Source organism: Helianthus annuus, chromosome 8 (genome assembly GCF_002127325.2).
Source record: "Helianthus annuus cultivar XRQ/B chromosome 8, HanXRQr2.0-SUNRISE, whole genome shotgun sequence".
Lineage (NCBI taxonomy): Eukaryota > Viridiplantae > Streptophyta > Magnoliopsida > Asterales > Asteraceae > Helianthus > Helianthus annuus.
Window position 1 is genome coordinate 22,884,460 of NC_035440.2, and position 25,076 is coordinate 22,909,535.

Below are 25,076 nucleotides of genomic sequence, written 5' to 3' on the forward strand. Positions count from 1 at the left end.
AATTTCCAACAGTTTTCCCCTTAAGCAAGAGACCCAAATTCTAATCTAGCCCATGTGTTGTTTTTTGGATTTTAAAGACAATATTACATTTATATTCCTCTTATCTTTTGATCTTAAAGCCTCTTCCTATTGATGTAAGGCTATAATTTAAGACATGATATAAAATCTTGAGGATGATATTTTTGTAGAATGATTTAAACTTGAACTTGATAAACAAAGAGAATAGGCATATGCAGAGAGTTTGAGAGCGGGGGAATAGGGGATAAATATTAGAATTCTATTATTTCCAAATGATTACATGATGGGGGTCTCTACATACCCTTTGAACTAGCGGCATTCAACCGATACACTGGCTGGTTTCCCTCCATAACTGCCTATCTAATCGGTGAGTTACATACCGATTTAATCATCCGCCAATAATCATAATCCTAAGTCTAATATTGTCACATACATAAATATGTAAATAAGATTTTATACTAAACTTAAATATAATCAATCTAACAATCTCCCTCCTAAGTTTAGTATCATTGATTTCTTGAAATCTTGAGACTTGAATCACCATTTGGTAACATCACTTGGTGATGGCCATAATGCCCTTCGTTTCTTTGGGCAACATCAGATCGGCCACCTTCATCCATCCACTGCAGTGCAAGTCTTCTAATACTAGAACACGCTCTAGGTTTAGCTCTTTGACGACCATTCCCTACGGATGGGCCACCTTCATCAATCTCCTCAATTACAACATTTGAAGTAGGTTTAGGTAACACAAAATATGTGTCAATTTTTGTTACCCAATGTTCAACATACACCTCTATCTACCTAATCCTACCAACATATTGACACATATCTATCGCATCCTGATCAGTCCATAGAGCCCTAATTCCTTCAGCCAAACTCTTATCCGGAACCCTAAAATGGTAATACACAACTTCATATTCTAGATAATGCAGCATCTTAAACATCGCATTAAACTCCATAACTGAGAATTCAACAACATCTATGTAAACAAAGTAGTTACTTTTACCTTTTGCATATACTTCAAGATAGGTATATCAATGAACTCCCCACCATGGAACACGCGAATGCTAAACATTGTAGGCTTACCAACTGAAATCAACAAAAACAGAGGTGGAATTAGGCTCAAATTTTTCATGTTATTAGATGAAGTATATGTTATCATTTGCTTAGCATACTCCTCGTAGGGATCAAAATGTTGTGCAGCACCACGACTACACCAAGTTGTGATTTCGTGCAAATTCATTCTTCGATGGATTTTAAGGTTTGTTCGTGTGAAGAAGATGATCAGAAGGATCGTTTTTTGTTTCAAGTGGCTTGCAAGTGTAAAATTTGGGGGTACAATTGAATGAGAGGGTTTAGGTTAGTTGTAGAATTAAATAAGGCATTTAGGGCATGTTTGGCTAAGCTTATTAGAGTTAAAAAGGATTTTTGTGAAAATGACTTTTGGGAAAAGGACTTTTTGAAAATGAGTTTTTAAAAAAATTGTTTGGATTAGCTTATGGGGTGGGAAAAGCCAATAAGTCAATAAGTTATTTTTTAAAAAGTGTTTGGCTTAGATTATTAATGTAAAATGACTAAAATGGACATTCTTTCATAAGTCAAAAAATAAGGGGGTGTTAAAAAATAAGGGGTATATTGGTAATTTGATGTTTGAAAAGCTATAAGCTGATTAAGAAGTCACAATCTCTTAACTTTTCAAAAACTCTTTTTCCTTCATATCAAAAAGTCATTTTCAAAAACACTTTTTCATTTGCCAAACACTAAAAACTACTTATTGGCTTTTTGATAAGTCAATGAGCCAATAAGTTGGTATGAAAAGTTTAGCCAAACATGCCCTTAATAAGACTGGGTGGACGAAAATACCTCTCACGTGGATTGCACGTGGTGTGTGGGGGGGGGGGTTAACAGAGCATTTAACAACCGTCAGGATTTTGGACTCAAAGAGTTAAGAAAGGTGTTGTAGGTAATTAGGGCATTAAACATTTTGATTTTGGACTCAAGTGGTTTAAACCAGTTAGACTATCTCCATTGGGAGATCCATAATCCCATCCAAGATGACTTGGAATAAATCCTTGTTTAAGGACCCATTAGAGAACATCTGATTTTGGTATATCCAAAAGAAAAATCCTTCTGCAACGGCTTCATTTGTTTTGGTTAGTGTGCTAATTTCTTTATTTTATACTTTTTCTTTCCAACATTTATTCAAGAAGAATTAAATTATTTTACTAACTTCTCATATAAAGGCATACATTTATTTACCATTAAGAGTTTACCAACCTTTAAAACTTAAACTTCTAAGGCTGGTGATGGGGTCCGTCCCCATCCCCGAGGACCGGCGACGCCGAAACACCATCCCCCCCCCCCCACGTCCCCGTCCTCTCCGTCGGGGTCTTGACTTGGAGACGATCCTCCAATGGTGCCCCCCCCCCCCTTCAATTGTTACCGTTAAATAAAAAAAAAATTAATTTACCAAATTTATTTCAAAATGCAACGGTCATTTCCCCCAAATATATAAATTTCAAACCTTTTCTCACCTCCATTCACCATTTTAACCCCTTTATTTTTTATAAAACATCTTCCACTTTTATAATAACGATGGATGTCGATAATTATCCCGAACCGAAACGTTCGATGTTGAAAAAACTACAAACCGACATCATGAAGAAGTATCAAATTATTTAATTCTATGTTTTTTCTAAGTTTATGTTTTTTTTTAGTTTATCTAATGGTTTTTAATATTAATGAAAATATTTTTATTAATTTATTTGTTAAAAGCTAAAAAAAGTGAAACATTAAAAAAATAAAAAATAAAAAAGTGGTGGGGTAGGATCATCTAAGACCATCCTCCCATTTCCACTAGTTTTGTGGGGTGGACCATCCTTGGAAGGACTATGATGTAGCGCCTACGTGGCGGAACACCATACCCTCTAGCCTAAAACAAGAGATTTTTTTTTGAACGGATTTCATATTCAATGACCATTAAATTAATTCATGTATTTTATGTTTTTATTTACTTTTTACTTTTGATATGACTTACATTAATTATCTAATCATTTAATTATTTAAATCCATTTCAATAATTTAAGTAAGTAAATTTAAAGAAAAAATGGATGATGATGTAGAAAATGTAAGGATATGTAAAAATATATCTTTTTTTTATGTGTGTATATATATATATATATATATATATATATGTTTTCTTAAATATTGTTTACTTTTTATTTTAAATATTATTTATTTACATATATTGAGTGTATAATCATTTAATTATAATACATTTACATTTTAATAATTTAGATAATTAAGTTTAAATAAAAAAATAGGCAATGATGTGGAAAATGTAAGGATATGTAAGGATATTTGTATGGTTGGATATAAAATTATGATTTTTAAGGATATGTAAGGATATGATGTGGCAGCTGAATAGGCAGCTAAGGGCGCCTAAGGGCATCCTTAGCATTGGAGATAGATAATTATGGGTGATTCCTAGTTAGATAATTATGGGTGTTATCTCGTTTAATTAGGCTATAGGGTGTGGTTATGACCCTCATGATCACCATGACCCTCCAACCCTCTATGTCGGCGCCATGTCACACACCTCTAATCCACCATCCAAAATCATTACCCTAAGAGTGTGGCCATAACCTAAACCACTATCCCCTTATTTGTTTTAATTTATTTTTGTCTAAATAAAAAGGAAAGAAAATCTTGGAAAATGGAAAAGATGACCATGGTTGTCATGGTTTAATTCATGTGAACCATGATGGATCAGGCAATGGGATAGTGTGGCCTTCCATTCATGTCCCTACGTGGCGAATCATGTCTCAACCATGACTCCCACACCCTTCGGTCTTAGGAATTAGTAATCATCTCTAATTTATGTTATCTTGTTGACCAAGTTAGGTCATCTATAAATAACCATATATAACCAACCGAGTTATGGTTTTGTGGTTACGAGAGATTGATTAAAGTTTTGAGTTAGATTCTTTGGTCAACAAAATTGAAAGGACGTATTCCATAATTTTGTATGTTTTTTGATTAACCAATTCAAGCCGTGATCTATGGAGGGTTTCTGAAAAAAGCCTAAGGTGACCACAAGTCGTCGCGCTGTAGTTGGGGCTATGTCGACTGAAGGGGTATGGTCTTAAATCTCGCACCAGGACGGACGCGAGTGACCATCACCCATATCAAATACCTCCATAAAAAGGACTTATCTGCGTTTGTGCGGGCAAGCGTGAACCCAGCCAATTGTTCCAACTCGGTCTAGTGATGAGAAGACTTACCTTGTGTATGAAAACGGTTATTTTCGTCACGACAAGGAATGCGGTAACAACCGCGGTTACCGCACATAGCGATGCGGCTCAGCACCGCACCCTATTGATATTTTCGTCATAACAAGGGATGTGGTAACAACCGCAGTTACCGCATATAGCGATGTGGCCCAGCACCGCATCCTATTGACGACACAAGTGGGAATGACACTTTGACTTAAGTGTCCAAAACAGCAAGTGGCACTGACAACAGTCACCTGTCCAGCCCACATGTATGCAATGCTGGCGAACAGACTGACAGCCACAGTAGGACGTGGCATCACTTCCGTGACCTATGCTCCTGACACGCCTGCAAAGGGCTGTGCGTTGTCAGTCCAGCCACTCAATTATCCTCCTTCACTCTTTGGCTATAAATACCCATCTCGGACCAGGTTTGAGGTATCACTTATCTGCTCTCTCTCACACTTACTACAAACACACACTTTGCTCTCAAGCAAGTACTGATTCTCACGCTGGAGAGTGGTAACAGGGAGCACCCCCCACCCCATCCTTCTTGTTACGAGTCACGGTGTGTTTCCTTGTGCAGGAGACAGGTTAGCGGACGATCCAGCCACTGATCCTCAGAAAGAAAAGGGATTAACCCTACTTGACGAGACCAGTGAATTAACCTCCCGGTTAACCACTATTTCATCACCGACGATTATTGTTGTCGCCAAAAAGAGCTTTTTTCTTGTAGTGTTAATTAAGTCAGTTTTCAAGTTATGTGGGTTGTTCATATTGGTTTTGACATTTTTGAACATGAATTCGAATTCACCATTATAAAAAAAAAAAAATTAAAGTAACAACAAATAAAAGGAATATTGGATTTTATCATCCCTAACTATTGGCTATTGGCCAATGCCACCCCCAACTATTACTTTGACGCCCGTCACCCCCAACTTAACACTTAGTGTGTTCTGTCACCACGTCGTTAACTGATCACTAACTTTTAATCATGTTATATACTTTTGGGGGTGTCATAGGGATCTTAGGAAGGTTTTAGGGATCTTAGGACACCCCCAAAAGTATAGTAACAGGATCAAAAGTTAGTGATCAGTTAACGGTATGGTGACAGAACACACTAAGTGTTAAGTTGGGAGTGGCGGGCGTCAAAGTGATAGTTGGGGGTTGCAACGGCTAATAGCCAATATTTAAGGGTAATAAAATCCAATAACCCTAAATAAAATGAAAGGCTCCAAAGACATGGCTATTAATAATAATCGGAAAAAAATCTTCACTAAAAAAATGCTCTCTCTCTCTCCTTCCTGTCTCGCCGCCCGGAATTCGTGAAGTTTGGCTCGACGACGACTACTTGATTCCTTATAGCGTGAGGGGTTTAATCGATCGACTCTCTGGGGTCATCTTGATCTAACCGGTCTCTCTATTTGGTCTCCTGTATCATCCATTCGCCGCTTCGGTTTCTTGTGGTTTTCTTAATGGCTTCTCGGTATGGTAGAGAGGGAGACTCCGGTGATGGTGGTCCATGGTCTAACGTGCAGTATCGGAAAAATCGAAAGAGTAAAGGTGATGGTATCGAATGGACTTTCCTGGTGCAAAACTTGTCAGATCGTGTTTCAAGAAACGTATTATGGAGGTCGTTCCAACCTTTCGGTTTCGTCTCTGATGTGTATGTAGCGAGAAAACGGGATGCTAGGGGTAAGTGCTTCGGGTTTGTTCGGTACGTTGGTGTAGAGAATATGAAAGACACTCTCGCAAAACTAAACAATATCAAGATGTTTGATATGAAGGTTTCCGTATCCTTGGCTAAGTATGACAAAGACCACAATAGATTTAACTATGCCCCGGAGTCGTTAGGACGGAAGTTTTGGAGACCAAAAGAAGACGCCCGTGATAATGGAAAGCAGACACATGATGCTAGATATGGTGAGCAGCCTCAAGTGGAGAAGCATGTATCGGGTAATTCCGCGTCTGGCCCGTCTTTTGTTCAAGAAGGAAAATCTTATGCTGATTTACTAAAAGGTAATAAAGGTACTATGGTGGATGGGGCAAAAGTGGTGAATGTGGAGGGGAAAGGTTCTCTGTATCCTCTCCACTGCATTGGAAGATCAATCATTGGATACACTAAGGAGGTCATGACTGTTCGTAATGTTCGGATGTTCATGGAAAAACATGATTTGTCAGATGTTGGTTTATCATATGTGGGTGGTGTTACTTTCATGTTAACCTTCAAAGACAAGTCATCTGCCAGGGAGTACATGAACTCGCTCTCTGTCCTATTCCATGAAATATTTTCTAATTTTTTCCTTTGGAATGGTGAGGATATTCCGTTTAACCGAGTGGCCAAGATAAACGTTGTGGGGGTGCCGTTTATTATTCGGGATAACTCATTATTTGATAGAATTGGAGGAATGTTTGGAGAGGTGATTAAACAGTCATCCTTCTCTTGGCAAAACGAGGACAACTCGTCGGGATCGGTCACGGTGATTACTGAACAAAAATCCAGAGTTGATGAAGATGTGGTCATCAAGTGGAATAATAAAAGCATAGTTGCGTGGGTGTCGGAAGACTCTAGGCAATATCCTAATAATGAGGATGACGAGCTTAATATGGAGAATGATGATTCGGAAGATGAATCGGAATCGGATTCTGAGGAAGAACCGGCAGAGGAAGAGGTTTTCGAGGAGGGTGAAGTCCGGCCAATTGTAGACGCCAAAAAGGTTAATCAGGTTGAGGACCATGTTCCGGTGCCGGAGGTTGGTGTTGACATTCCGATGGGGGACTCCGACTCTCCTCCGGTAGGAATTGGAAAGTCTCCGGTAGCTCAAGGGTCACATGTAGTCGTAGAGTCCCCTGGTTTGAACGTGAATATGGGGAATAATGATATGCATGGGGAATCCCAACAGATGCATGGAGAGTTTCAAACACCAGCATGCACACGCAACTACAACTGCAATAATGGTGGGAGAGAGGTTTTGTCGGATGACGTGGAGGTTAGAGGCGGGTCCCATGAAAATCTTAACCAGGATAGTGGATGTGGGTCTGATATCATGAATAAAACCAATGGGCCTTTTATCCCTCCATCCTTGGGGAAATGGGCTAGAGACCAGAGGAGCCCACCATCTGTTGGATCTGTTCAGGGTCCACAGGTGAGGGCCTGCCATGATAACAACCCACTACAGGATAATTCTCCTGAAGTTAATATCCCAGGTCAAGACAGAGGACCTCCAGAGAACGTTTCGTCGATTCCAATCATTCCTCCAAAATATGGTGAGGTCACTGTCTTACGTCGACCATCGGGGAACGCTGACTCGTTTTTTCGCGATACCTGTGTGGGTTCACCTCTGGCTCGGGAAACAGATGCAACGATCCAGGTAGGTGGGATTGTGGGAATTTGTCTGGATGATTTTGTAGAGGAAACACGGGAACTGATTATTGGTGAAGGTGAAGAAAATGGTTATCAATGAATATCTTATCAATAAATTTACGTGGTGTCGGGAGTGACCAAAAATTAGAATGGATTCGTGGGGTGAAGACTAGCAACGGAGTCAATTTCCTGGGTGTTCAAGAGACCAAGCTCAGGGATTCGCGTAATTTTGCATTTAATTTGATATGGGGCCGATCTAGATTTAATGTCGAAACTGTTAATTCGGAGGGCTTGTCGGGGGGATTGGCGTCACTCTGGGACCCTTCAGTCTTCTCGTGCAATCAAGTCTTCAAAGGCAGGTATTTTCTTTGTGTTTGTGGTAACGTTATACCAACCGGTACTCGTCTGAATATTGTGAACGTGTATGCGTCTAATGATGCGGGGGTTCGGAAAAGATTGTGGGGCGAATTGGTGGGGTTAAGGAATTCCGTACAAGGGCTGTGGGTTTTTATGGGTGATTTTAATGAAGTACGTAGCCCAGTTGAAAGATTTAATTCAGAGTTTGTTGCATCGCACGCTGAGGCTTTTAATGATTTTATATTATCCGCGGCTTTGCACGAGCTAGTTATGGGTGGGGCAAAATTTACTTATATGAATGATAGAGGGGACAAATTGAGTAAACTCGACCGTGTCTTGGTGTGTATCGGGTTCCTTGAAAACTGGCCTACTGCATCAGTTCTTGCACTTGACAGAGGTTACTCAGATCATAGACCACTGTTGTTAAACATGGTCCCGTCAGACTATGGCCATATACCATTTAGACTTTATAACTCTTGGTTGGATATGCATGGCTTTGTTGAATTTGTTATTGAAAGATGTTCTCAGTTCATGTTCAACGGGCCTGCTGATCTAGCCTTGGCAACAAAACTCAGGTGGCTAAAGAACAGAATAAAAGAATGGGTTAAGGTGGAAAAGAACAGAAATGACGAGTTATATTTGTCTAGGAAGAAACGGATTGAGGCTCTTGAAGAACTGGCGGAAGAAAGGGCTCTGAATCAGGTGGAATTGGACCAAAGAGCTGAATTTAAACAATATATATTAGAGATTGATCATGGGAAAATGCTAGATACCCGTCAAAAATCTCGAATCAGATGGGCTTTAGATGGAGACGAGAATTCATGTTTTTTTCATAGTATTGTCAATGCAAATACTAGCTCTAATCGGATCAACGGTGTATTCAAGGATGGTGTGTGGGAGACAAACCCGACAGTAGTTAAGCAACATTTTTTTGACTTTTATGAGAGTTTATTCAAGGAGCCGATGCTCATGAGGCCACCCATCGAGTGCCCTAACCTTTCGGTGCTCACGGAGGAAGAAGCGGAAGTCTTAGTCAGACCTTTCTCGGCAAGAGAAATTAAGGATGCAGTTTGGGACTGTGATGGTGACCGGGCCCCAGGTCCGGATGGGTTCAACTTCAAGTTTCTAAAGAGATGTTGGAACGGAGTCCAGGCTGATTTTATTAAAATTTTTGATGAGTTCTTTGAAAGCATGCAGGTTAACAGGTGTTGCACTTCATCTTTCATTGCCTTAATTCCGAAGGTGAAGGATCCACTAATGCCATCCGACTACCGCCCCATTAGTCTCGTTGGATGCATTAATAAAGTCATCTCAAAAGTTCTTGTGAACCGGCTTAAAAGCGTCATTGGGAAGCTAATATCCGAAGAACAATCGGCATTCATTGCTGGGAGAAGCATTACTGATGGCCCACTGATCCTCAACGAATTACTGGCATGGATGAAATATGGGAAAAAGACGGCAATGATTTTTAAGGTGGATATCCAAAAGGCGTATGACTCACTGAATTGGGGCTTCGTTGACTCCATTATGGAGCAAATGAATTTTCCAATCAGGTGGCGTCGATGGATTATGGCAATACTTCGCTCGGCTAGACAATCTGTGTTGGTGAACGGGTCCCCAACTATGGAGTTTGAGTGCTCACGGGGACTTAGACAAGGAGATCCTTTGTCTCCCTTTCTCTTTGTCATCGCGATGGAAGCCTTGACCGGAATCATGAAAAAGGCATCTTCAACCGGGTTATATCATGGTATTAGGTGCAACAATATGGGACCGAATCTTTCGCATTTCTTATATGCGGATGATGTGATTTTCCTTGGGGAATGGTCAAATATTAATGCTTTAAATTTGTCTAGAATTTTAAGGTGTTTTTATTTGGCTTCTGGGTTGAGAGTAAACCTTTCAAAATGCAGTCTATATGGTGTGGGCGTGGGAGAGCAGGAAATCATTCATATGGCAAGCGTGTTATGCTGCAAAGTGGGTTCTTTCCCATTTAAATACCTTGGTTTACAAGTAGGCGCGAACATGAATTTGGTGAAAAATTGGAAGCCTATTGTGGATTTATTTAAGACTCGCCTATCGATATGGAAAGCTGAGAAACTGTCCTATGGGGGAAGAATAACCTTGATTAAATCGGTCCTTAGTGCACTTCCCACATATTTCTTCTCCTTGTATAAAGCTCCGGTGCAAGTGTTGAATGACCTTGAACGACTTAGAAGAACGTTTTTTTGGGGTGGATCGGAAGAAGATGCAAAGATGAATTGGATGGCATGGGAACACGTGATTGGTCCGATAGAATACGGGGGGTTGGGTTTTGGATCACTTCGAGATGCAAATCTTTCAATGTTAGCAAAGTGGTGGTGGAGGTTTAAGGTAGAAAAACAAGGTCTTTGGAGGAAGGTCATTTGGGCTTTACATCACACTTCAAGAACTTGGAATTACATCCCTGCAAGGCTTTCTCTGGCAGGCCCTTGGAAGCAAATTTTTAAGATTTCGAATGCTCTGAGTGAAAGAGGTGTTATCATCTCAAAAACCATAAAAGAACATGTAGGAAATGGGTTGGATGTAGCATTCTGGGTGGACGTTTGGCTGGGGACAATTCCCCTTTTCATTTTGTTCCCCAATTTGTTTTCTGTTGAAATGGATAAACTTTGCACGGTTTCTCAGCGTATCGGATCAGAGGTGGGAGGGGCTGCTTTGGTATGGGACTGGAGGAGGCCGATTGGGAGCCCGGAAGAGGTCAATGAACTGCATCAGTTAGTCGCGATGTTGCAGGGTGTCACGCTTTCTGCAAGTCATGATAAATGGTCGTGGAGTTTGCACCCCTCGGGCAATTTCTCTGTTAGCAGCATCAAGGGTATCATAGAGGTACACAACCGGGTAATGCCAAATTATGTCGTCCGATGGAATAGTTGGATCCCCAAAAAGGTTGGGGTTGTGACGTGGAGAGCGGTGGGCGAAAGACTTCCAACGAGGGTGGCATTGTCAAAACGAGGTGTTCCGGTTCAGTGCTTGGACTGTGTGTTCTGTGGTGACTACTAGGAAACAAGTGACCACATCTTCACCTCATGTGGTTTGGCCCAAGTTGTTTGGGCAGCTGTGTTGCAGTGGTGCAAGGCTCCTCCCCAAATTATTTTTAGCCTTCAAGACCTATTAAACTCTTACTCATCCATTGGCGGTTCGGTAAAAAAACAGAAGTCCTTTCATGCCATTATCTTAACAGTGATTTGGAGCTTATGGAAGTCCAGGAATGAAGCGGTTTTTAGAGGACATCAAGCGTCGATGGCGAAGATCGTTGAAGAGGTCAAGAGTATGACCTTCCTTTGGATTAAGACCCGGGCAAAAGCACAATCGATCACGTGGGAAGACTGGACCAGGTTTGATATTTTTAGAGAACATGAATAATATTGGGTCTTCATGGGGTCTGTATCATTTTGGCTGAGTTTTTGGTTACTGTATGTCGATTTATTGTCTGGCGTACTCTCTTATCTCTTGGTGGATGTAATTTTGGTGCTAGCGCCTTGCTAGATATATTTATATATATATACTTTTGTTGGCCGTTCAAAAAAATATTCAAAAACTTTAATATTAATATTTTTTGACCCATTCAAGTTTTAGACTTGTGGGGCTCGGGGAAAGCATCCTAACAAGAAGCATTTTACGCCGTTCAAAAAAAAAAACAAGAAGCATTTTAGACTTTAATGACTTGGTCCGCAAATTTAGGACAAAATATGAAACTACTTTATCTGTCGTTATGTGTTTCAATGACTTAAATAATCAAAATATGGATTCTGAAAAATGAGATTTTGGAACTGTTATGTAGCAATTTTCTAGTCTGGTCCCATTTTTTAACATAACTACAATGCCTACAGAAGACTTATTGACCACAAGTCAACACAAAAAGTAAACATGACTTGCCTGCCCACGTTACACTTCAAAAACTATTCTATATAATTGCATGCATGCATCTTTCATCCTCACACCATCTCAACTTTCATTCATGGCTCCATCCATCTTTCACATCCTCTTGTTGATCCTGTTCCACTTACTTCTAGCAACCGCCCCCACGTCTTCTGCTCGAACTCCAACTCGAAGAAAACAAACCGGCTTTCGAGCCCCTCTAACTCGTGTTAAAAACCCACTGGAAGCTTCACTTGTAACATCTCGAATGACAGCTTCCAAAGATGAGTACTTACTGAGCCTAGCCGTCGGGACTCCACCTAAGCCATTTTCGGCCATCATGGATACCGGAAGCGACCTCATATGGACAAAATGCAAAAGCAGTCATGATCCAGGCTCGTTTGACCCTAGCAAGTCCATATCTTTCGTTGAAATTAACGAAACTTGCGAGATGTTAGGGCTTAGTGCCGATTGCATACAGAAATACGCAGATGGTCATTCGGTAAGTGTAACTTTGGCGGCGGATGCCTTAACCGTACCTGGGACCGGCCAGAATATGCATGGTGGTATATTTGGCTGTGGGATACCAGACGATGAAAATTTTATGTATGATGGAGTCGTGGGAATGGGGCGTGGGGTTTTGTCGTTGGTTACGCTGTCAAACCAGACCATCTTCTCATATTGTCTGGGCTCTAGATTTGACACAGAAACAAGCAGCGTTTTGCTAACCGGGTCTGAAGCAAGTAATTATTATGATTCTGATGTCCAAACTACGCCTTTGGTGACCGACGCGTCAAATTACATCATCACTCTTGAAGGTATCTCAGTAGGCGAAACGAAACTTGCAGTCACAAAAAATGATTTCGTCACCAGTGATGGAGGGATGGTAGTCGACTCAGGTACGACCTTCATGTACTTAGACGCACGTATCATTGAAATGATTAGCAATGAGTTCGTTAATCAAACAAAGCTGGAAAAGTATACGGGTTCTGATAAGCCATATTACACTGGGCTTGAACACTGCTTCAACGCTCCAGGCAACGTTCAAATCCCGAACCTGGTTTTTCATTTTGAGGGTGCAGATTGGGAGTTGCCAAAAGAGAACTACATCTATCAACAGCACGGTAATGACATGGCGTGTTTGGCCTTCGTAGCCGACGATAAACAGTTTATTTTTGGAAACATGCAACAACAGAACATGATGGTCATTTACGATCTTTACAACAATAATCTGTCGTTTAAGCCTGCAAACTGCAAGCTATTGTGAGCGACTGAGCGCTGTTGCGCGCATATTAGCTTTAACTTTTCCCGTGAACAAAGTAAAAATTAAAAATTATATTGTATTTTCTTGTGATTTGCCCTGTTGTCCAGCTGCCAATTCTACAAAATATGAAGTAGTTCTGTAATCTACACAGAAATCAACATTTTTGCTTGTTACGGTCAGTCACCTACAAACTAGACTGCCTCTACTCGAGTGTCATCGAACTTGAACTGCTTTAAGGGTCGCTTGTATCCTGCATACAGCAATTCTACTTGTTAGATCTGGAGTTGCATTATGCACGTGTTTATTTACAGTTATTATGTCGTAAAACGAAAAAAACTTAGCTTAAACATACTGACCAGGGCAGGAGATGTCATATTTTGTTCACCAAGAGCTCTCAACCTATTAAGCTCAGGCAACACAACCTTGTCAAGATCCGGTCTATCTTTGCGCCGCAACTCAGCGCATTGAATCGATAGTTTCGCGAACCCTAGTGCTTCGTCAACCGGCCAATCAGTCACAGTTGGGTCCAACATATCGGCAAGGGTCCCTTTGTCAATGGACCTTCGAATTTGATGAGCCAAACCCATAGCGGGTTTGGCTGTAATTAACTGTAACAACATGATTCCTAAAGAATAAACATCTGATTTGACACCAAGCATCCCGGTTTGCTGATACTCTGGGTCGATGTAACACATCGTCCCAGCCGCTGATGTCATTTTATACTGACTGACATCTTCGTTTAGTGACGAAGCAGGGAGTAGCCTCGCGAGTCCCACGTCACTTATCTTGCTCGCAAAGTTTTGGTCTAGAAGAATGTTTCCAGGCTTTAAGTCACGGTGGACTATTGGTTCCGGTTTGGTCTGGTGGAGAAACAAGATTCCGGTAACTATTTCCGCTGCGATTTTGAACCTAACTTGCCATGATAATGGTGGGGTGTTTCCTCTTCTTAGTAAACGATCTTCTAAGCTACCGTTATCCATGAACTCGTAGACCAAACAACCGTATTCCGGGCATGCTCCAAGGAGTAAAACCATATTCGGATGTCGAATGCAACTTAACACTTCCACCTGTATGATCAAACAACCACAAATATATAAATTGGTACAATTCTCTTGTAACGGTAATCATGGGGAAGGATCAAATACAAAACAATCTTAACCTAGGAAGTGTAGGAAACCGGGTCAAACGAACTCCGACTGACCTCATTTTAGTGGCGTTGGAACCGGCTCGTCAAACCTTATTCAAATACATACATACATATATATATATATATATATATATATATATATATATATATGATTTAGCTTTTAGGGTTTTAGAGGTTAACTTTCAGGGTTTAGCTTTAGATTTTAGCTTTAGGGCTTACTTTTAGTGTTTAACATTAGTAGTTAGGGTTTAGCTTAGGTTTTAGCCTTTAGGGTTTATAGTATAGATTTTAGGGTTTAGCATAGGGGCTAGCTTTAGGGTTTAGGGTTAGGGTTTCTAGTTAGGAAGAGTTGGTTTCAACGGCGTTGGAATGAGCTCAATCAGAGTTTGTTTGACCCGATTTCCTACACTTCTTAGCTAAAGATTGTTTTGTACCGGATGCTTACCCTGGTAATCATTTCTTATGATTTTACCTGGTGCTACTATACGTACACCACCCTGAATTGTCATTTGGGTCATATAAACGGCAAAAAAAAGTCTCACTAGCCGTATGGCCTTTGTTAGTGGTGTGCACCGTGGACATTGGTCATTTCTATGTCAGTCAACACATCATACGGCCCGTATAAACATCAGGACCCATATGACCCATATAACCTCTCATACGGCTTGCATGACGTGTCAGTTGTGTGTGGTTAATATGTCACTATTGTGCGATTTCGTACCTCTTTCTGAAACTGTGATCTTCCTTGCGCAGCACCGGGTCGTAAAATTTTAATCGCAACAGATGTATCATCAAGCACACACTTAAACACTGGACCATAACCTCCTTCGCCAACCTTTTTGGACACTGAGAAGTTACTTGTTGCCCTTTCGATATCGTCTATCGTGTATCTTCTGTATCTATACTGTTTACTATTCAATTCCTGCTGTTCTTCCTCCGGGTGTTCGAGTGCTCGAGTCTGGGATTCTAACTCCGCGATTTTCTTTGACGCGTGTGCCTTCGCTATTAATGCTTGGTATCGTTCTTTTTCTTTCTCTAAAAGTTCTGCTGCTTCATCTTCTCCAGTTTTAGCTTCGGATGGTCTACTCGATTCTTCCACTCGAGATCGTTCGAGTTCTCCGGCCTTTTGTTTTGCTGTAAGTGCATCTTTGCAGGCTGAACTATACATCTCCATTGTTTTCTGGAGTTCCATCTTTAGTCTTCTCATTTCGTTGTCCACATCTTCCTGTTTCAAATAATTTGTGAACAGATAGTGACGAAAGATTACTGACGGAAACAAGGGTCATGTAACTAGATTTCAAATCGTGTTTTATGATAACATATGAAAGAAAAAATCATCACAAAGTGTGTATATGCGAATGCGAGTATGCGACCCTTTTGACTGACTTTGTAACTAGGCATGTAAATGAACCCAAACAACGCAAAACTGGGCTTGTTCGTGTTTGTTCATTTAACTTTAACTGAACAAATGAATAGATTTTCTTGTCTTTCGTCCATTTGTTATAAACTGATGGTGTTTATTTATATTCATTAATTCGTTAATATTCTACATGGGAATGTATGTAAAGGAACGAACACGATTGAGTGATAAATTAATGAACAAAACGAGAAAATGAACGTAATTCTTGCTCGTTCGTTTGGTAGTCGATTACTCAAGGATTGATTCAAATTTTGATTGGGCTAATGGGTTGATACATTACGAGTCAATTAGTATCCCACATTAATAAATAAAAGTGTAAACAAACCACATAAACGAACAAACCTAAAAATACGCAAACGCACATGAACAAGAGCGTTCGTGAACATAAATGAACAAACAGGACATGTCCATGTTCGTTCGTTTAACTAAATAAATAAAACTTTTTTTATGTCGTTTCACCTTTTTAATGACAATTTCTTGTGTTACAATAGTGAAGTTTACCGCTGTCCGTGCTGAAGTCGGATTGTTTGAGGTTGAAGGAAACATTGAACCCATGTTGTTTCCACCATAAGGTGACTCAAAGCTCCAGTCGTTAGCACCCGAAACCCGTGGGGTCAAATCTACACAAGACATGTCATAATTCATTGCAGAAGCTGCAGACATCCGAGCACAACTTTGTCTTGCAGCTGGGCTTAGAAACGATAGATCCGTATCTGGTTCAGAAAGCTCCCCACCCAACAACTTCACATTTAACCCTCTCCCTTTATTAAAGGGTGACCTGTATATATGATACATCTGTCACTAGGTATTAATTTAGGGTGATGTCATATCATACAGGCCACATGATGTCATATTAACAGGGCGACACAGGCCGTATGACTTTGTCAGTGGTCGCATCAGTCATTTTTGTGTCAGTCAAACATATCATATGGGCTATAATAGGCAAACACCGTCATACAGGCCCTCATGCAACCCACTTGACCATATTTCGCTTGTCACAACCCATATGACATCATATGGCACGCATGACACGTAAGTGACGTCTGTATAGTGTGTCGATGGTGTTCCGATAGAGGTGGCCTTATAACATAAAAGACTCGTGATGAACTCTTTGAACTTACCTGATTGTTTCGGGGTCTTCTAGCACCGGAAGTGGCTTCTTAGGAGTTATTTCTGGTACTGTTTAAAAGTTCCTAACGTCATGTAAAAAGAAAAATACTTTTGGGAATACGAGTGGTCATTTAGTAGGAAACGAAAAACATACCTTTAATGCTAAAACTGTTCTTGCGTTGTACACTTGCTTCTAAGTTAATGCTAGATTGCTCTTCGATTTTCTCGCGTAAAGGGGATGGAAATGAGACTGCTTTTGAAGCTTTCTTTGTTGATGATATCTTACCTTTCGAGATGACATAAACCGTGCAGAAATCTGGTATCGATTTCATCACGTGGCTTGGAACATCAGAACTCCGAAATCTAACCTCACAAATGTTTCAATTATTAGTCTTATGCGTTCATGTTTTAGTGACTGATTATGGTTCGAATTCTCTAAAGGTGGATAAAGATTATGACCTGATGAAACCATGGCGCGATGAGGCTCCAACTACTAAAACCTCTATCGCAGCATAAGAAACGTATTCGGTGAGTGCTTTCGCTATATTTGTATCTTCAAGTACAACATCGTAGCATTGTATCTAGCAAGACAGACGCGCAAGAAAATTAAACGATATTGAACACACATGAAAACATACGATGTATATCATATCGCGTACTTCTTTACGGGTACAGAAGCAATGAAAGTTGAGGAACAAGTCTCTTGTTTGCTTCTCACTTATTTGCTTGCTTGGATCAGAAGCATCAATCCCACCACCTGCATCCATAATGGCACATGAAATCTCAACGGTTTAGAGATGTAACGGTTTGTTTTCCATCCTATAAAATTGTCATTAGGTTGTGCTAAATGTACCCCCACCCCTCCGTTTTTACTTGCCGGGAATCCCAAGTTGTCAAACCGCTAATATTTGCTCCTTTCACACACTAAAAGACAAAAAACATCCCATTGATTTAGCTTTTTCGGATAAAAAACTTTAGGGGTGGGGCACGTTCAGCCAACCCCTCCTTTATAAACAAATGGATTGCCTGTAGAAGAGGTTTTTCGAATGACATGAATGAGGACAACGGTTTGGCCGCGGGTAAGAAGATGTTCAATGGACCATTTGAGAGCGTGCGGGCTGTATTTGTCTTTGTCTATCGCCACCCCGACCAAGGAGGCTCCCTTCCGCTGCAACGGGTCTCTGCCTTGGACACCACTTTTGCTCTTCGGAAGCCACATTGTCTGTCTCTTAATTCCTCAACATAGGGTGGTAAGATGATGTTTCATTCTCTCTCTATTTTCAGTTTTGTCTTTCTAGTTCTTTTCAATTTTTGTTTTCTAATTTTGTCAATGGATTTTGACTCCCTAGAGAATTGAATTGGTGGATGATGTTTGGAATATAGCTTAAAAATAGGGGTTGAAAGTGGCGAGTCGAAAACCACATATTCTATGTGGGTAATATAAATCACCACCTAAAATCTCTCTTTTTTTTCGTAGGACTGCAATCCACCCAATTTCTAAAATTGTAAAAATCAAAGGTCTCTCCAACATAAAGTCTCTCTAGCAAGTTTCGAAGAAATCGGTCTTCAGTTTGGGTCACTAAAAGCTCGAACAATCATCGGCTCATATGGTATTGCTGCTATGAGATTTTACAACCATGTGTATTAGTAAGCACGCGGTTGTCCATTCTCTATATACTTGTTCTAACTCCCCCTTCGAAAACGGTTAGAACAGAAACCTATCTCGCCAATTCTAGCCTTGGCCACACGTAGGCATGTAACATTATTTAAAGTTAAAACCAGATCTTAAAAGCCATATAAAAACAAAATTTATTATTGAAAACATACAGTTCAGACTAGGTACCAGATATAAAAAGAACACGCAAATTATTGACGAGTTCTACCGAAACAAGAAGCTTTAAAAGATAGAAATCAAACAGGATAGGAATATCCACGAAGGTAAGAGGAATCAACGCCTGATTCACGGGTAAGTGCCACGCGCCCCGTTCTTGCCACCTACAAATAACCGATCGAGCAAGGGTGGGTGTAAGTCTAAACCTTGAAAGACAATAGGTTTAATAAAAATATGATTGGAGAAAATAGATTTCTGAAACAGACCTCACAAATTCCACAAGGCTCCAACAACCTCTGCAGTGCAACCATCTTATTCACATCTCCAGTAACCTAGAAAATACAAGAAAAACAAATACGGAATCAGAAAGAGCATACAATGATTGATGTTTCAATGAAGCTTTATAATGTGTCGATGGTGTTTATGTTACAAAGGTTGTGATGTATTGGTTCTTGTAAAGAATCCAAACAAGACGGACACAAAATAATTTGAAAGAGAATAAAATTCACCTCAAGTGTAATTGTATGATCCGACACATCTACAGCTTTAGCCCTAAATATGCTTGCAATATCAAGAACATTGCGTCGGGCTGTGGAATTCACAGCAACCTTAATCAGCATCAACTCTCGTTCAGCAAATGGCATCAATGTTAAATCCACAACCTGAACAAAAAAAAAAAAAAAAAAAAACGTAATTGTTGGTCAGTCAGTTAAATGAATTTAGAAAAGCAAAACATGAATCAAATAAATGAACCATTTTCCAACAGTTAATTATACTCACATCGTGAACATCAATCAGCTTGTATAGCTGTTGAACCAGCTTTCCAATTGACTCATCTGTACCAGCGACAACAGTTGTGATGCGGGAACGCCCCTCTACTTCTGCATGACCAACTGCTAGACTCTGATATTAAAAATTACAAAGGTTATAATGATTACAAAAATAAATGGAAAAATCAACATTTAACATTAACAATACAAGAAAGTATACCTGAATATTGTAGCCTCTACGAGCAAAAACTCCTGTTACTATATTGAGAACTCCAGGAGCGTCATTTACAACGATCGATAAAGTGTGGGATCGAAGGCCGCTTGTCTAAAAACATTAAACCAAAAGTGTTAAAATGCTTACCATGTTTTTAACTTTTGATGATGTTTGTGGAAATTAAGAATTGACAATAAGGTCTTACATCTTCTTCATTAAGAACACCCCAATGTGCATCAAGAATTTGATTGAACGAATGGTTATCAGATGACTCTACTGGATAAACATCTCCCTTCACAAACAAATGATGTTTACAATTAATTAAAAGTAATACATATTCAGCAAATATATATATATATAGAGAGAGAGAGAGAGAAAAAGTATATCGTACATTACGGCTTAACGTACTTCACGTACGACAACGTGCGTGATTTGTTCTATAACATGCGTGATTAATGTTTTCAATATGCGTGATTATTGTGTTTCAATATGCGTGATTTTGGATTTTTGAGTTATAACGTGCGTGATTTTAAACTGAACGTGCGTAATTACCTGTCATACGTGATGTACGTTAAGCCGTAATGTATGTTAACCTTCCTCTATATATATATATATATGTATGTATATCTTACCCCAGCAGACTTATCAGATTCCTGATACTCTGTTCTCTTTTTGGCTTGAAGAGGAGTTCTTTTGTTCATTTCTTCAAGGTCAGGATACGAAGCTGCTGAAAACCTCCAGAAAGGAGCATCTTCACCCATTCTTTCTCTTCTTAACGCAATCTAAGGCATTAAACAAGGGTTGGGTAACGGGTCAGCCAGGTAATCATATGTCCCAAGTCAGCTCGCAATGGGCATGCGGGGGTGTAAACGAGCCTGAGCCCAAGTAGGCTCGAGCTTGGCTCATCATGTTTTTATGAAGCTCGAGCACAGGCTCGGCTCGTCGAGTCTACTTATTTGAGCTCGAGCTCGAGCTCGGCTCGCGAGTAAAACCTAAAGCTCGAGCTCCACTCAAGCTACTTTGAGAACAATCTCAAACAAACTAAAATCTCGGCTCGAGCTCACTTCGATATAGCTTAAATAAGCCAAAGCTCGGCTCGAGCTTGGCTCACCAATGTTATTAGTTTAAATCATATGGGCCTAAGATGAAACCGACTTGGGCTTTTTACTTTTTTAGGATTGGGTTATAATCGTCGTTATCATTATAGTATATATATATAGGGGATGGTTCAAATGAAAACCACTTTTATTGTGAAAACTCGAAAACTAACTAAAAAAGCCTAAAAAAACCTAAAAAACATACAAAAATTTTTTTTTTTTCTTTTACAATTTTTTTTAGAAAAATCGCTACTTTTTATATATGGAAAAAAAATTTCAAAAAAAGAAAAAAAAAAATTTGGTTGTACTGCACATGTGCACTAATACGGAAAGCCTAAACCACTTAACCCACCCCCCACCGACACCCCCCAAAAACCTAAACCCCCCACCCCCCCCCCCCCCCCCCAAAAAAAAAAAAACCTAAACCCCCCCACCCCCCACCCTCCCGAAAACCTAAAACTAAACCCTAAACATAAACCCGAAAAAAACCTAACCCCCCCCCCCCCACCCCCACCCCCCAAAAACCTAAACCCCCCTCCCCCCCACACCCAAAAACCTAATCCTAATCCTAAACCTCCAAAAAAACTAACCCTAAAAGCTAAACTAGACTCAAAAAGCTAATTTTAAGCATGTAATGCACATTGTAGTACATGTTATATTGCACATGTGCACTACTATAATAATAGTATTGAAAACAAGACGACACCATAAATCTTTTTTTATGTCATAAAAAATATGCTCGAATATACTTGAATGAAAGATAAGAAAATTTGTGATCTTATGGTGCCATTTTTGTTTTAAAATGATAACGTATGGAGAAATGGGAAATGTTTGAAAAGTTATATATTTTTTGTTCCAATTTTACCCCTCCTTCATTAAAAGTCTTCCCCCCCTCCTTTTTAGTGAGTTTTAGTTAGTTTTCTAGTTTTCACAATAACTAGTGGTTTTCATTTGAACCTTCCCCTATATATATATATATAAAACTAAAATTTTGTTTGGGCTCGTTTAGGCTCGCGAGCCCAAACGAGCTTTGTATTTTAAGCTCAAGCTCAGGCTCGATAACTAAACGAGTTGTAATTCAGGCCCGAGCTCGTTAAGGCTCGACTTGTTCGAGCTTTTAACCGAGCCGATCCTGAGTAGCTCTCGAGCCTTTGGGCTTGTTTACACCCCTCCGCATGCCCCAAATATAAATATGATTAAAATAACTTTATCATTACATTACTAATTAAAATTTTAAATTAGGTTTTATGTGTTTGAATGCACTAATTACTTACCTTCCCAGTCCTAGCAACTTCTTGGATCCCGAACTTGCTTAAATTTCTTTGCACCGCAACCATTTTCCCAGGGTCACCGGTTACCTAGATTCCAAAGCATAATATGAAGTCAGAAATAAAGCTTAAAGCTTATTTCAAGATATGAGAACAAACATACACGCTATGTTGTCAAAAGCGCAAAAAGCGCGCGCCTAGGCGCCCGGGCGCACCAATAGCGCCTGGTGGCAGCCTAGGCGCAAAAATGGGTTTTTTTGAAAAAAACGGCCTGAGGCGCAAAAAAGGCGCACAAAAACAGCCTGAGGCGCAGCGCAGGGAAAAAAACGAAACTGAACTGAGTACGAATAAAAACTGCCTCACGCGGGCCCGGGCTTTTCGGAGCTGCATTCGTGTCCGCAGGTGCGGGCACACATGAGTTCAACCAAATTCCAGCTCACATGAGTTCAACTAAACTTTTGCTACTAACTATTAGCTCCATGATCTTAAATGGCATGTATAATAGTTTTTTTAATTATATATGTGGAATCCTATTTATTTTCAAAGCATAACATATTTTTTATATTTTTTTTCTCTGTGTGCGCTTTTCTTAAAAAAGCCCACGCCTTTTTTGCGCCTTGCGCCTAGGCTCCGGGCGAGGCCGATGCGCCTCGCCTGCGCCTTGCGTCTTTGACAACATAGCATACACGTTGTATATATTATCCCTTTAGATGACTTGAAATAAGACCACTTTTCCTTAAGTATTGTAATCGTTCCAAATAGTCAGTAAGTATACAGATTTCATATCTAATAAATAAGGTCTTGGTACATATTCAAATTAACATAGGCCCACTAACAGCATCAATAATCCAATTCATCAAGACTCAAAACTCACTCCATATATGTTGCATGAAGATATAGCAAAAGGGTTAAAGTTTTTTGACTCCCATCACCTCAATGGTTATAGCTTTCTCTGAGATATCAACAATTTTAGCTCTAAATATGTCCACTAACCACTTGACCTGATAAGTAAGAATCACAAAAGAACACGGTAAGATAGATTTGAGTGCATATGTTCATTGCAACTTATCAGAACAGTTCAGTACTTCAGTATAACATATATAACAGTTATTAACCGAAACATGAAGAGCATGGCATAATTAGTTAAACACCTCTAAACGGTATCTTGGATCTGCATTTATCTTGATGAGCATCAACTCACGTTCTACTTGTGGCTCCTTTGAGATATCTTCAACCTATTAAAACAGTCAATTTGACAGTTAAAGCTTTGAAAAACAAATAGACGATATGATGAATCAATCAATGGTCAGAATGTAAATCTAAACCTTTAAAACATTAACAAGCTTTAGAAGTTGTTTCATAACTTGCTCCAACACTCTTTCAGTCCCAGATACAACTATAGTAAACAGAGCTTTGTCCTTGTTTAAACCAACAGCAAGTGACTCGATATTATACCCTCTCCTTGCAAAGACTCCTGCAATCCGATTTATCATTCCACTTTCGTCACCAACAAACACTGAAATCGTGTGGCGCCTCACCCTGAATAACAACATAAACTATCGGTGAGTCGGTCAATTAAAAAATAACTACTATCGGTGAGTCAGTCGATTAAAAAATAACTACTACAACATTTCATGATAATTGTTACATCGGTGAGTCGGTCGATTAAAAATTAATTACTACAGCTAGGCCTGAGCAGGATTCAGATTGCACCTAACCTAAAACAATGTATAAGTGTATAACTCATTGTTAAAACCTAATCTAAAACAATGTATAACTCAATGCTAACACCACCTTACCTAAAACAATGTATAAATCCAATGCTAACACCTAACCTAAAACAATAACTGATTAATATCAAATGGCAATTTCAACATGATGACTCACAAACAAATACAAAATTAAACAAATCGAACATGCAAATGTAATCCTGAACCCTCATCATTTTAACAATTTAACCTAAAATCATTTACACAAACAACCGTCACGCAATTTAACATAATTAACAACAAAATCATAAAAACTAACGCTTCAAATGTAACCGAAGAAACTCACTTAGACCGGGGCATGGATGTAGTCGAATCAACGGCGGTAGAAACGGACCCGCTGGTTGCTTGCACAGAGAGTGTTTTGAGATGAGATTTTTTGGGATTTGAAGAGAGAGTTGGAGAGAAAACGGTTGGTGTGCCATCTAGAGGTTTGAATGATGACAGTAGATTGGAGGAAGACGGTGGTTTTCGACTGTGAATTGTGGTGGAGTAGGTGGAGGCGAGTGCCGCCATTAGAGAGTAGTAGATGGAGGAGGTTGAAGAGTGTACTCTGTTTGACGTTTTATTATTTGTCTTGTGTGGTGGCCTTCCCTACACAATCGGATCGGATTCAAGTATTCGCGACCCGGTTAACATAACGTATGCTAGACTTTACGATATTAGCGAATAATTCACACGTTTAAAAAAAGTGTATTCAACACCCAAATTCAAAATAACAAAATAAAAACTAGCATATTGATGTTAAGCGAATAAGCGGTATTGATTTGGTTTGTTACCAACAGAAGGATGTTGATATGTGTTTTGAACTGATCGGATGTCATAAAACGAATACAGATATTGGTCTCAATAATACCAATACCTTGGTCAGTGTTGGTTTGTTACCATACCTATCGGAAACCAATAGAATAAATACCAATATTGGTATTCTTATAGTGTCAGTACTCGGTATAGCTTATGATATCAAAAATACTTTATTTTAAATATAACTTCTTTTCACTAAAATAAATATTAGAAATTAGAGAAATATTTTGTTCAATTTATTTACATGTCAAATAATTTTTTGGGGGATTTGTTCAATTTATCTATATGTCACATAATTTTTTGGGGATGAATTTTGAAACACATTTGATAACTCGTACGAGCAATCACAATTCCTGATGAAACAATGGTTAACCGGACGGCGTTAACTCACTGGTCTCGTCAAGAAGGGTTAATCCCTTCCTCTCGAGGATCGTTGGCTAAATCGTCCACCGGATGATCTCCTGCACAAGGAAACAAA

The 25,076-nt window shown here is 39.6% G+C and overlaps 3 protein-coding genes across 4 annotated transcripts; 1 reads left to right on the top strand and 2 right to left on the bottom strand.

Annotated features, from left to right (window-relative positions):
• The first annotated feature begins 11,966 nt into the window (after positions 1-11,966).
• On the top strand, positions 11,967-13,263 carry LOC110872394 (aspartic proteinase nepenthesin-1-like). The gene has a single exon (XM_022121179.2). The coding sequence runs from the start codon at positions 12,008-12,010 to the stop codon at positions 13,172-13,174; it is 1,167 nt and encodes a 388-aa protein (XP_021976871.2). The 5' UTR covers positions 11,967-12,007; the 3' UTR covers positions 13,175-13,263.
• Positions 13,232-17,824, bottom strand: LOC110872392 (U-box domain-containing protein 35). Its single transcript, XM_022121176.2, has 8 exons — positions 17,508-17,824; positions 17,308-17,429; positions 17,003-17,211; positions 16,860-16,917; positions 16,240-16,516; positions 15,040-15,543; positions 13,528-14,238; positions 13,232-13,421 (listed from the first exon to the last, which is right to left on the bottom strand). Exons 1-8 carry the CDS (start codon positions 17,613-17,615, stop codon positions 13,404-13,406), a joined length of 2,007 nt encoding a protein of 668 aa, XP_021976868.1. The 5' UTR covers positions 17,616-17,824; the 3' UTR covers positions 13,232-13,403.
• An 809-nt stretch (positions 17,825-18,633) lies between these two features.
• On the bottom strand, positions 18,634-24,375 carry LOC110872393 (acetolactate synthase small subunit 2, chloroplastic). 2 transcript variants are annotated; one of them, XM_022121177.2, is made up of 12 exons: positions 24,084-24,375; positions 23,354-23,567; positions 23,180-23,263; positions 22,961-23,029; positions 22,035-22,118; positions 20,296-20,445; positions 19,869-19,955; positions 19,670-19,774; positions 19,460-19,582; positions 19,189-19,341; positions 18,946-19,011; positions 18,634-18,843 (listed from the first exon to the last, which is right to left on the bottom strand). In XM_022121177.2, exons 1-12 carry the CDS (start codon positions 24,308-24,310, stop codon positions 18,760-18,762), a joined length of 1,446 nt encoding a protein of 481 aa, XP_021976869.1. In that variant the 5' UTR covers positions 24,311-24,375; the 3' UTR covers positions 18,634-18,759. The 2 variants fall into 2 exon arrangements, with proteins under 2 accessions (XP_021976869.1, XP_021976870.1); XM_022121178.2 differs by lacking the exon at positions 22,961-23,029 and having other exon boundaries at positions 24,084-24,372.
• Between the last annotated feature and the right edge of the window lie 701 nt (positions 24,376-25,076).

Excerpts from the sequence above, each read along its gene's own strand:
- LOC110872392 (XM_022121176.2), bottom strand. The coding sequence starts at position 17,615 with ATGGATGCAGGTGGTGGGATTGATGCTTCTGATCCAAGCAAGCAAATA. Across the intron at positions 17,212-17,307 it reads TCGCGCCATGGTTTCATCAG|ATTTCGGAGTTCTGATGTTC; the intron begins GTCATAATCTTT and ends TTGTGAGGTTAG. Across the intron at positions 15,544-16,239 it reads CGACTTCAGCACGGACAGCG|GAAGATGTGGACAACGAAAT; the intron begins GTAAACTTCACT and ends TATTTGAAACAG.
- LOC110872394 (XM_022121179.2), top strand. The coding sequence starts at position 12,008 with ATGGCTCCATCCATCTTTCACATCCTCTTGTTGATCCTGTTCCACTTA.
- LOC110872393 (XM_022121177.2), bottom strand. The coding sequence starts at position 24,310 with ATGGCGGCACTCGCCTCCACCTACTCCACCACAATTCACAGTCGAAAA. Across the intron at positions 20,446-22,034 it reads AAGTTGCTAGGACTGGGAAG|ATTGCGTTAAGAAGAGAAAG; the intron begins GTAAGTAATTAG and ends TTAATGCCTTAG. Across the intron at positions 19,342-19,459 it reads AGCTGATTGATGTTCACGAT|GTTGTGGATTTAACATTGAT; the intron begins GTGAGTATAATT and ends TTTTTTGTTCAG.